The 12644-nt window shown below is 39.6% G+C and overlaps 1 protein-coding gene across 1 annotated transcript; it reads left to right on the top strand.

Annotated features, from left to right (window-relative positions):
• Positions 1–247: 247 nt before the first annotated feature.
• Positions 248–12000, top strand: syap1 (synapse associated protein 1). Its single transcript, XM_053483271.1, has 9 exons — positions 248–580; positions 967–1085; positions 4273–4339; positions 4453–4526; positions 6723–6862; positions 7155–7309; positions 9490–9542; positions 10669–10810; positions 11244–12000. Exons 1-9 carry the CDS (start codon positions 403–405, stop codon positions 11366–11368), a joined length of 1053 nt encoding a protein of 350 aa, XP_053339246.1. The 5' UTR covers positions 248–402; the 3' UTR covers positions 11369–12000.
• Positions 12001–12644: the final 644 nt, after the last annotated feature.

The raw sequence follows: 12644 nt of genomic DNA on the forward strand, positions 1-12644 counted from the left end.
TAAAATGAAGATGAATAAATGAATAATGAATGAAGAAATATTCCTAAGATTTAAGAGGCAATTTAAAAGTCACAATGTGTTCGGTCGATTCCAATCCTGCACACCAGAGGGCGCTGTTTCCACTCCGCCTCTTTGAGAAAAACAAGCAAGGAAGAACTCCGACAATGACGTTGCCTATTATGCATAAATCGAGACGCGCACTTCCGTACTGCGCAGTGCTCGATAGAAGTGCGGAAGCGTAGCTATGGAGACCGGGAGCTGCGTTTAGCTGTGCGTACTGCGCAGTACGCTAGTGCGCGTCGCTCTACGTGGAAAAGGCGGACCAATGGACTGAGACGTCCCATTAGCAGCAGTCGTGTAACTAGTTTTGTCAGAGCATTAACGAAAAAAACAACAGGGAGGATGTTTAAAAGTTGGGGAACGTGGTTAGGAATCGAGTCCACACCCGGACACGGAGGAGGAGAAGAAGATTTGCAGGAGGAGGCGAAGAAGACACCCGGAAGTGAGGAGGACGAAGTAAACAAACGCGAGAAAATGGCAGAAAACCAGGCGATTCTACAGCAAGCCAAAGGCCTGAGCGGTCAGTTCGCATCCGCTTTTTATTTCCATGTGTATTAATCTTTTTCTATGTTTATTCGTGTCGTTTATGGTGTTCGTGTTAGCTTAATTCTTGCTTAGCTCTTATGAAACCCTGACAGAGCAAGAAAGGACATCCGGAAGTGTTAAAAAGTGTTTAACAAGACAAAAGAGACAGGATATTATTAAACTGTTAAACTATTTGTCTTTCATCAGGACGCTTTAAGTGAACCAGATTAAAGTCGCCATAAGCAACCCTGATGGCCCCCTGGGACACCTTCTTTTAATGCTTGATAACAATCTAGTCACGTGCAGTGTGATAATTACAGTCTGCTTTGATCATGACACTCGAATGGTCCAGTTTGACCGGATTATTTTTTGTGCCCCAAGGATACATCCTGAACTTCGCGAGCAGCGCGACGAAGAAGATCACGGAGTCGGTGGCAGAAACTGCGAGCACCATCAAGAAGACGGTGGAGGAAGGGAACATCGACGGCATCTTCGACAAGGTGCGGATTTACAACCAGATCCTCGAGTCTCATCTCTAAATGGGATCCAGGACTCGGTTTACAGTTTGGCGTTACGGTGGCAAAACGTCGCACTTAGAAAGGAAAAATGACACAATGGGGCAAAAAATCCAATCAGGTTTTGTGAGTCGCTTGTAAAAACAAAAGTTTGTTTGTTTTTTCACTCACACAATTTGTTCTGTATTCATGAACAACTTGTACAGTCTGGTTGGTAAGTATTTGGCCTTTTTTACATCGCCACAATATGATAAAAAAAAAAAAAAACTTTCAGCTTTTATTGAAAATATTGTACGAACCACGTAGGAATTATAGCGATTTGAAAGGAACTCGATGGACAAACATTATCATAAATACTGGGATTGCGATTGTTTGGAAGTCAGCGGATGTTTTCACATTAGTGCCCATTCCAGGTGGAATCTGCTGCCTTTAGGATGCCATGGGAGATTTTGCTGAATAGCTCATGCACACGTATTCAAGTGAAACTCTGTACACGTCTAGATCTCATTGAGCAGAACAATTTTCACTTTGCAAGTTCATTATTTTGGATTATTTGTAAAACGCACCCAGTGGATTTTGATATACTCCTCCTATGGGTTTTATACGATCACCAGAAAACCTGGTCTGTATGATCGCAAGACAATGAGGATACAAAATTGCGAAGGAATTTTTGATATCTCAAATGGTTCAGCCGTGGCGAGGCCTTAAACTTATGGCGAAATGTAGCTCATAACATCCTTAGTCATATATAATTATATTGTTATATAATATACTAGATGTTCCTGCAACTTTATTCATATGGAATTTAATTGCACAGTCTTAAGCGCATATTACAAAAATGTAGAACGCATCTGTTAATATGGCAGTATTTTTATTATTTTAGACAAAAATTTCAAAAAAACATATTGATGGTGTTCTATTACTCATCTTAAAAAAACATTATCGTTTTGCAAATATCTTGAACGTATGGACACGCCCACTTAACAATTTTTGTATATGTACGAATTATGCCATAATGGTAACCCCAACACACTCAATATGACATCATACTATGAAAGCGTATAAAAGACCTGAATGATGGAAAAAAGCATCGCACTATGATGTCGCTCTATTTGATGTCATTCAATACAATTTCACTTAGGATGTCATTAGTTGATTTTCACCATAAGTTTAAGTGTGATGCTTTTAACTTAACAGGTCTTAGCATATATATGAAGCACACCGGTTGTGCGGTGTGCCTGGGTGGCAATGGCGCAGCTGCTTGGGCCCACTTATCGTTGCTTGCTACAATATTTTTCCATTGTAGGTCACAGACAAATTATATAACCATTATTATACAGCATTTGACCGGATCAGAGCAAAATGTACCGCTCTGTACGAAGCTGAGATATCACAAGTAAACCCCAGTGACCCAGTTCTACTGACAACCACGCATACCCGTGCCATAACGCTGCCTCCGGCATGTTTAACAGATGAAGTGAAATGCTTTGATGCTTCAAAACACGAGACCTTAATTTCCTTCCATGTTCTTCTCTTCCAGTTATTCTGGTACATGATTATCTTGTTTTAGAACAGTGCAGTTTTTCTTCTCTTTAGCCTAACCTAAAAACTAAATCCTTATTTTATTTTTTTAATCTGACCTTTCTGTTCTTGAGTGTTATCAGTGGTTTACATCTTTAAGCAAGTAAAGCCACTGTATTTACATGTTTAGAGGTGTCTCTTGATTGTTGACAGATACTCCTGTCACTTTCAGAGTTCCTTGCATTCCTTCTTTTTCGATTGTTGAGTCAACCACTTGTGAAGGTTTCGCGGTCTCTCTAATACGTGGTGCGTTCAAGTCAAACTCTGTGACTTTGACTTTTTTTATTTTTAAAGTGCTAAATAACTGTCCACAATCACGAGAGAAAAATAGTTTCATGGCTAAAACATCGGCCTCCCCTGAACTCTTTTAAGCATGTGGAAATGACTTGGAATGCGGTCAGGACTATATGGGGGGGTGATGTGGCAATAACTTCCAGCCCAGAGTTCCTGTAACGTGCAAGAGGTGTTGGTGAATGATTGTACAGTTCCTTCAGGCAGATGCGTCTCACAAAGTTATCTGCAGATTTTTTAAGTATGAGGCGTTCCACTCACTGAGGAAATGACTGCAGTGAGCTCTGAGCCACATCAGCCAAGATCATCATTCACAGACGTATGGACTTAACTACGTTTAACTGCAGCGAAGAGACTCATCACTGTACTGTGCTCAAAGTCTTCTGTAAACGGTTTGTCCGCATATTATGCTAATAATGAAGAAACAGGCCACATCTGGCCATGATACTATTTATGTTCCATTACTTATGAGCCTGTGAAAATGGCACGACCGTGTAAAAGGAAATTCCTAAATGGTTAATGATAAATTTTTGTTAATTTGTTAAATTAAAGCTGGAATCCTACAATTCATTTACAACATTATTACCTTTTGTTTTGTTTTTTTTTAATCCATTGTACATGGGCAAAAACACGTACAAAAAAAAACAATCTACCATTGTCCAAATATTTGTGAACCCTTGTGACTGTGTGTTTTAGATTATAGTCGTAAGATCTATCTTTAATCCAGCTTGACAGGTTGGAGAGCCTACAATGAATTCCTGAGATGATGTATGACAAGGTTAAAAAAAATGTCTTGATGAAAGTATGCCTTTTGTTTGCACTTTTACAGTCACATGCCTTTTGAGTAGTTGTTTCCTTTGTCGTCCTATAGTGAGCTGAAATCGCAACAGAAAGCAGCTTGGCAACAAGCTAACCTGGTGATATCAGTGATTTCTGCCTCAAACGGTGCAGTACAGACGAGTACAGTCAGTGTTACAGAGTTAACTTGGTCAGAATTCTGCTCTAAACTCATTAACGATTGGTGAAGGTGGACTTTGCTCTGTGTGGACCAAACGGTGAAGGAACTATTAGTTAAAAAGTTAGGTAGTTAAGAAGTCTGTCCCAAAGGTGACGTTGAAATTTCAAGAGTGTTTTTGGTGGATTATCTGGTCGTAGGTCGAAATGTCTAGCTGCATTTACATCTTGAACGCAGCAAAACAAATAGCAAATCTAATGCTAGTCTCTCTCTCTCTCTCTCTCTCTCTCTCTCTCTCTCTCTTTTTAATGCTCCCTTTTGGTGTCTCTATCTCCATGTCCACAGACCATCCTGGGAGATTTCCAGAAGGAACAGGAAAAGTTTGTTCAGGAGAAAAATGCCAAGAAAACTGGTAAACATGTGCTGGATATAATTAATTTTTTTTTTTTTTTATTATTATTTATTTCTCCAGTTTTCTTAACTGAACACACCGAGAATCTCATGTCTTTCTTTGTGCCCGTGTAGATGCAGCGGTGCCTCCCTGGGTGGGCTACAGTGAGGAGGAGACCATTCAGCAGCAGATCTTAGCTTTATCGGCGGTAAGTTGATCCAATCTGATCCACGTTCGAACCGTTGAGGTGGTCAGTTCTCGTTCATGTTCAGTACTCAGGACCTTATGAGGTTGAGTCTCAGGACTTTTAGGTCAACCCTTTCAACCCTAAAGAAAAAAATTTATATATTCTGTATAGCGCATTGCTGTTGAGAGAAATTATCATTATACTACAATATATACAGTTCCGACCGAGCAATCTGATTGGTGATAATAGACGGTAATGGCTCGTCCGCACTGTAGCACTAATCTGACTATAAAGTATATACTTTTAACCTGCCCAAGTTTTTAATGCCATAAGAAAACGATTTCTACTAGAACAAGCCTTAATGAACTTATTCTGCAAAATAAAAACAGAAAAACTGAAGCACCTTACAAAATCTTATTCTTCTGGCTAAGGCCATATATTTATATCAATCTAATATTCATTTATATATCCTTTTTTTTTTTACCTTTTAAATCTTTTACATTATATCTATAACTTAACATTATATTGGTTTGTATACATTGGTTAACTGTTTAATGTGTATCTGCCATGAAATAGCCTGTGAAGCTGATCTGGCAATAAACCCTAATACAAACAAACAAAAACTAACTGTTGGTCACAGCGTGCGTGCAAGTAGGTCTGGTCCGTATTTACATGCCAAAATACACATTCAAACCCAGTCTCAGAAGCACTTTCAGCATGAAAACACATCTGATAACGTTGTCATCTTAAGCGAAGCTTGGACTTGATTAGTTCCTGATTAGTAATCGTTCGAAATCGCATCTAAACCGTCTGTGTTTAACACAAGGCTGAATCCCAAATCCCTCTCTAATCTCTTAATGATGGCTGGAGTTTTTTTTTTTTTCATTGTAGTGATTGTTTTAGTCTTGGACCACAGCAGTTTGCATTTTTAACATACAGTTTTATCCAGCTGTAGTCACATTTTAATGTTGTGGAATAATATGCATAAAGTACCAGACAAAAGTTTGGACAATTCTGTGTTTTGTTTTTTGTCTTGCGATATATTTTTGACATTCTCAGACAATACTGGCGATTTCAAAACTATGAAATAACACAAGGAATTGTGTAACTACGAAAAAACAACAGTCAGTTGTTATTTTAACAGGTCTTGGAATAGTTCTTGCTGGAACAGTATTGTTTTGTAAAACCCATCAAGGTCCATGATGAAACTGTCTCTCATGAAGACCTTCCCAGGAAAGCAGGACCAAAACTGACCTTTGCTGCAGAGGAGACGTTCATTTAGAGTCACCAGCCTCAGAAATTGCCAATTAACAAACAGCACCTCAGATTAGAGCTAAGTTGTAGTGCAGACTGGATAGTCCGCTGTGGCGACCCCTTGTCGGGAGCAGCCGAAAGACCAACAACAACAACCTCAGATTAGAGCCGTTATGAAGGATTTACAGAGCAGAAGTAGCAGAAACATCTCAATATCAACTGTTTGTATATATTAATATTGTATATATTTTGAACGCCTTCAGTATTGTCTTACAAATTAGAAAGAAATAAAAAATTAGGAAAGGCCATGGACTTTGTGTCCAAACCTTTGACTGGTAGAGTGTGCATAAAATAAGACGCATATGTTTTTTGGGACGGTAAAGGTACAAAATGAATATGATCCATATCTTGAGCATAAAAAAACAACATCATCTAACTTGCAGATGATGACAGATGATAAGGCCAGTGATTAGTATAACGCTGAGTTGTTGGAACAGACGAGAGGGAAAATGAGTTACTGAGGCTGTTACATGAACAACCAGTTTATTTTAAAGATGTACCATTTATTATGAAGAAATTAAGGGTGATTTAAGACTTTTGCACAGTACTAGATAAAAGTAGTTTATTTATTTCAGAGGATTTATGTCATGTCATACATGTTTTTTTCTTCTTTAAAAAAAAAATATTAGGTCATTAAAAGGATCGAACATTTATTGTGTTAAGTAATGTAAGATGAATGCACCTTCAATGTCTTGCTACTGAAGACTGCTTCCACAAAATTAACGAAAACATATTAGACATTGATATAAACCTGTACAGCTGAAACTCTCCCAGGTGTTGTTATAGAAAAATCATTTAACACCTTATGATCAGATCGAAGTCAGGGATTTTACACATTGAGCAAAAGAAGCCTTAATCTAAAGTGTTTTCTGCTAAATAAGAAAAGAATTTGTTTATATCCAGGACAAGAGGAACTTCCTCCGAGACCCTCCGGCTGGCGTCCAGTTCCACTTTGACGTCGAGCAGATGTATCCCATCGCTCTGGTCATGCTGCAGGAAGACGAGCTTCTTAACAGGATGCGCTTCGACCTGGTTCCAAAACAGTGAGTAAGAACGAGACCTCTTGCACCACCTGCTGGCTGCGAGGGAGAGCAACAGGTTTAATATTTGTGTGTCAGGAATGTGCATTAGGAATGTGAAAGAGATAATTTGATAATGGGTTAATCGGAATCGCACCATACCGTCCCTGTTAAAAACAAAACAGTAACTTGAAAAATAATTTTCCTGTAAATGTTGCAAACATGGCTGACTATGACAGGGACACAAGCAACAAGACGTCTTTAAAGCTCCAGTGATTCTCTTTGAGGCTCTGAAACCTGTTTGTGTGCGTTTCAGGGTAAAAGAGGAGGTGTTCTGGAGAAACTATTTCTACCGGGTGTCCCTCATCAAGCAGTCGGCTCAGCTCACGGCGCTGGCGGCGCAACAGCAAGCCGCGGAGAGGAGAGACGACGACAAGAACGGGGCCGATCCACAGAGCGAGAGCACGTCAGGTTCTGTCCCCGTCTCACAGCGTCTCACTGAGTCTGTTCGGGCAGATTAACAGCTGCTCTGATCTAATCATCAGCAAATCGCTGTGGTATTTAAATACAGTGCTAGGGGAAAAGTATTTGCCCCCTTCCTGATTATTTTTATTTTTATTTTTTAACATATATACGTCACACTTAAATGATTCAAATTTAAATATCACACAAAGATAACCTGAGTTAACACAAAATGCAGTTTTTAAATGATGGTTCCATTTATCAGTTGAATATGTGGATAATTGATCCCTAAACCTTATAACTGGTTGTTCCACCCTTGGCGGCAACAACTGCAATCAGGTGCTTGCGATGACTAGAAATGATTCTTTCACATCGCTCTGGAGGAATTTTGGCCCACTCTTCTTTGCAGAATTGCTTTAATTCAGCCACACTGGTGGGTTTTACAGTATGAACAGCCTGTTTAAGGTAAAATTGCTGGAGCGTTTCTGCATAACACAAATGCACTTGAGCTTGATGTTATCGAATCGATGGTCAGACATTCTGCTTCAGGATTTTCTGGTAGAGTCCGGGGGCCTCATGTACAAAGACTTGCGTTGAATTCATACTAAAACATTGCGTACGGACAAAGCTGTAAATGTCAATGGCAAAAGCAAGCAAGAAGAGAAACTTCACAGAATGTGAATTTAAGGTGCTCCTATCGGAGGTGGACCGGAGAAAAACTGTTATTTGCAAGTTTGTCCCCCGGAATTAATAACAAAAAAAAAAAAACTTGGCTGGAATAATATCTTTAAATAAATCACTCATCAAGAAGCCACCCATCGCGCACCCTGCCACCTTGGAGCCTCATCCCAACCATGCTGTTTGTGAGGATGAATGAATCATGGGTTGACCCAGGCCACCTTGCCACAATATTTGTTAGGCGCATCACATATTATTTGCATATTTATTGAATGGAAATGTTTCCGATTCGCATATGCAAATTTGTCTTCAGATGGCGCCTTTATAGCAATGTGCGTGTAGTCGATTGCTCCGGTTACATTAGGAAAACCGGCGATCGCTGCAAATTGCGCTTTAATGTTTGGCTTGTCAACTGCATGGTATGGAAACCTTATATAGGCTACCTGCTAGACATGCGTATAGTCCCGTCCCATACAGCTGGCATTGCACGGCTCAAAGACAACTGGCTTAACCCCGAGCGGTCTGCCAGTTCCCTTTGGAAAGAACCAGTTGCCAGGAAACCAAGCGTTGTCAGCACCTGTAAGGGAACGGGTAATGCATGGCTCCTCGCTATCTCTCTTTCTAAATTTGGACCCAACTCAGCACAGAGCTCCAAGAGGATAGCTCTTGGAAATCTGAAATGGCTAATAAGCCAGTCATCATCATGGGCCAGAAAATCACTGTGATCCCTAAAAACGCGTTCCCTTCGGATTCGGCCATTGACAATGTCCTCTAATAAGGCCAACACTGCCATTGCCATAGACTAAGGGGTTGTATACATTTGCAAATGCTTTTATATGTTCTAAATCACATAATTGGTAGAAAAATATTGTCAATTAACCCATTGATTTAATTATAAATTAATAGCAATGTTTTTCACATGTGTTGGTGCGATACTTTGTAGTGTGCAATTTAACATAATTGCCTCTAGGAGTCGCCAACAGAAATAAAACAAACACACACAAGAAATACATGACGGACATAAAGTTGGCGTGGAAGAACGCACATTCTTACGTTAATTTTACTGTTAGTAAATCCGACCATGAGTGTGAAAACTGGCGTAAGCAAAGTTTTGTTGATACATGAGGCCCCAGGTCCTGAAGGGGCAAAGCAGCCCCAATGATTATTATTATTTAATTTTTTTTCCCTTAATGAATAAATCCATCATTTAAAAACTGCTTTTTGATTTCAGGGTTATCTTTGTGTAATATTAAAATTAAACCGATTACCTGAATCATTCAAGTGTGACCACAAATGTATTCAGCATTATTTCACAGCACTGTAAATAAACCATCTTAGTTCATGCCATTACTGTAAAATAACAAACATTAAATGGTAAAGGCGTCAAAGCACCTCATCGTCCTGTTCAATTCTTATTTAAATAACACAGATCTAATAATTGAATTTGCTTCTTTCATAATAAAAATTCTTATTCTTACTCATTTATCATTTTGTTTTTCTTCCCTGTGCAGAATCAAGAAGACCAAAAACACCTCCAACGACCATCAACGCCAAGTCCAACCAGGTAGTAGATAGCCTTGGTTATTTGCCTAATTTAGAATTACCTAACTATATAAAGTATTATAAGGGGCGTTCAAGTCATACCGGGATTTGTGATAAAATCTTCTGGTGAAGATGTGAAGCAGGAAGTCCGATCACGGCTCCGCCCATTGAGAAAACTTACTTCCCTGATGGGCTGTCCAAGCACATAAGTGCATTAGTGTAGCAGGGGATTATATAGAGAAATACAGGGAGTTTTTACTCTCATAACTGTTATGCACAAAATCAAAAGTCCCAGTTTGACTTGAACGCCCATTATAGATAAATCGGCCAGGATAGCTTTCAGTGTCTTTAGATTTGCACGGGAACCACGATGCTAACGTGGCATGCAACGTATAACAACATGCAACACCACAAAATGGTGTAATATTTAAGGCGGATTCGAGGTGCGTGTTGTGATTACATCGACCTCTTAGGAATTTCAACAGCACATTCTCTGATTTGGTGTCGTACATGTTTGTACATGATCATAAAATGCATCAGAAGGTTCAGTGATATCACTGAGGAAGGTACAGGTGAGATCTCATGCAGGACGTATCCCAGGCTGGCACGCATTGTTCCCGGGATACGCGCCAGCTCCATCGTCATAGTAACCAGGATAAAGCCCTGAGGAAACTAATGGTCCGTCCAATCCATGCCGAAGTCACATTATGCGATGAATCGGAGGGCCATGATTTGACTAATATTCACGCTTTTTTTATTATTTAGAGCAACTTACAACCGTGAAATGACAAATTTGCATCTTCTTTAAAATACTGTTACAAGAATATTGTTCCCGTTTGTGGGTGCTTGGTGCGTTACCACCGCTTACTGGACTGGACAGTGAAACAATAGAATTGTCCAAGGGGGGGGGGGGGGGGTTGGGGGGGGGCGGGAAACGAATAATGCTCATAATCCAAGGTTCCACTGTACTTTCAGTAGTTTGTAATGCCAAAAAAAGAAGATTTAGAGCTTCTTGAAATGAGGCGGTAAACTTGACGCACAAGCTTCAATTATCAGCAAACTCAAAAATTTTGTACACATTATGTCATTGAGAACTTCAGCTCTGATTTATCGATGTCACTTCTAATATCTCACTCTTTTCTCCACAGCATCATCCCGAGGACGAGGAGATCTCGACCAGCCCCGGTGTATCCGAGTTCGTGAGTGACGCGTTCGACTCGTGTAACATCAACCAAGAGGACTTGAGGAAGGAGATGGAGCAGCTGGTGCTGGATAAGAAAAATGAGGACGGTGAGATAAAGGGTGTTAAGGGATTTGGGGCTGATTGGGATTGTTATATATGAGGGGATTCATTTACTGACAAGAACGAATGTGGTGGTTTCATACACATTCACATTCCATACAAATTTAAATAATTCTTTTGATTGTGTAAAGCTGCTTTGAGACGATTACAATTGTTAAAAGCGCTATACAAATAAAATTGAATTGAATTGGTGGGCTCGGCTAGCATCGTCTCATGTGATTAAAGTCTTCTGTGAATGTCAATCGCTTTTACGGCGTCTTTTACCAAAAATTTCTCGAGTCCCGGTTTGACTTGAACACCCCTCGTAATTGTGGTAGTGAGAGTTTGGGAGTTTTAGCCTATGACTTGTTAGTGATGAACTAGTAATGAACATACCCCCTCTACCTTTCTCTTTTTTTCCCCCTCCATCCCTCCTGTCAGAGGAGACGTCCGAGTGGGAGCGGGAGCTGCAGCAGGAGTTGCAGGAGTACGAGGTGGTGGTCGAGGCGGATAACCGAGACGAAAACTGGGACAGAGAGATCGAAGAGATGTTGCAGGCCGACTAGCTAATCCGCCCTCGCTTTCAGTGTAGAATCATCTCTACACTGAAGAGAGAGGGAGACTGAAAATAAAAGGACGGACCAATCGAGCACCTGACGAAGACAGGCTCAAAACATCACACTCTGCTACGTATACGACATTTCTCTCAGAAGTAGGCGGAGATTTGTGTTAAGAATGCATTTCAAACGGGGATATAATCTGTTTCTGTAAAGTAGTGGACTTGCATCGGAAATGCACAGCATCTACAGTTAACGTCTCTCTTCTCCCCGATCGATGAATCGAATGATTAGTGCTATCTTTTGATATAAAACGTATCAGTGTATGTAATCTATTACATTATTGTCTTTCTGAAATAACAAGCCTGATTTTAAATTCAGAGTGAGAGAGTGAGACTTTGCATGCGACTGATAGTTGTACAGATTGTACTCTAAGAATACAGAAGATAAAACCAGATGAACGTCGTGATCATTTTTTTGTGTGTTTTTTTCTGACCTTCCAAAACTGAACAGAAAGAAAGAAAGAATTGAAGAGTAGAAAGAGTAATATGTTGTTGTTTTCTTTCTTTCTCAGTACACTGCTCATCTTTTAGCTGCTTAATTATAATGTTGTGTTTATTAAATATGATTTTGTCTTTAAATTGTCTGTGTCCCTGACTTCTTATCTGATCTCGTGTACAATATCACTTTCTGTAGTAAATCTGTGGTGTTACAAATTGGATGCTCAAACCATTTATTGTTATTCCTTTTGTTTCTACAGTATGTTAGTAAAACTATTTTTTAAATAGTTTTAAAGTGCATAGGGCTGAAACAATTCCTCGAGTAATTCGATTACAAAAAATTATCAAGGCAAAATCTTCTGTCTCGAAGCTTCTTTTAATTTATTTTAAAAACTTGCGTTATGTTTTTGCGCAATTATTAGTTTGGCGTAACAGCGCGCTTCCGGATGCAAGCTGCCATGCAAGCGAAAAGAGACGCAAACAGTTAGCTGTGTATTGATTTGATGCCGCGTTCTGTTGCGGGTTACAAAATGGAAAGAAGCGATAAAAATATCAGCAAACCAAGAAAAGAAGAAAGCGTCAAGAGAAAACAAAACTTTAAGTTCTGAAAGTTAAGTTGCACAACTTGGTGTTCATGTATAATAATTTATTTTAATGTGAGTGTTATGCGCTAAAATGCCCCCCTGCCACGGCTTGCTCCCCCCAACCCCCTCCCTACATAATCTCTATCAAATATATTAGGACACCACAATCAAAAATTATCTATCAAATATATTATATATATA

The sequence above is a fragment of the Clarias gariepinus genome, chromosome 22 (assembly GCF_024256425.1).
Source record: "Clarias gariepinus isolate MV-2021 ecotype Netherlands chromosome 22, CGAR_prim_01v2, whole genome shotgun sequence".
Lineage (NCBI taxonomy): Eukaryota > Metazoa > Chordata > Actinopteri > Siluriformes > Clariidae > Clarias > Clarias gariepinus.

What these genes read in the sequence shown, in the direction of transcription:
- syap1 (XM_053483271.1), top strand. Translation starts at nt 403, where the DNA reads ATGTTTAAAAGTTGGGGAACGTGGTTAGGAATCGAGTCCACACCCGGA. An exon ending in AGATCTTAGCTTTATCGGCG is followed by an intron (nt 4,527 to 6,722) that starts GTAAGTTGATCC and finishes GTTTATATCCAG; the next exon opens with GACAAGAGGAACTTCCTCCG. An exon ending in TTCGACCTGGTTCCAAAACA is followed by an intron (nt 6,863 to 7,154) that starts GTGAGTAAGAAC and finishes TGTGCGTTTCAG; the next exon opens with GGTAAAAGAGGAGGTGTTCT.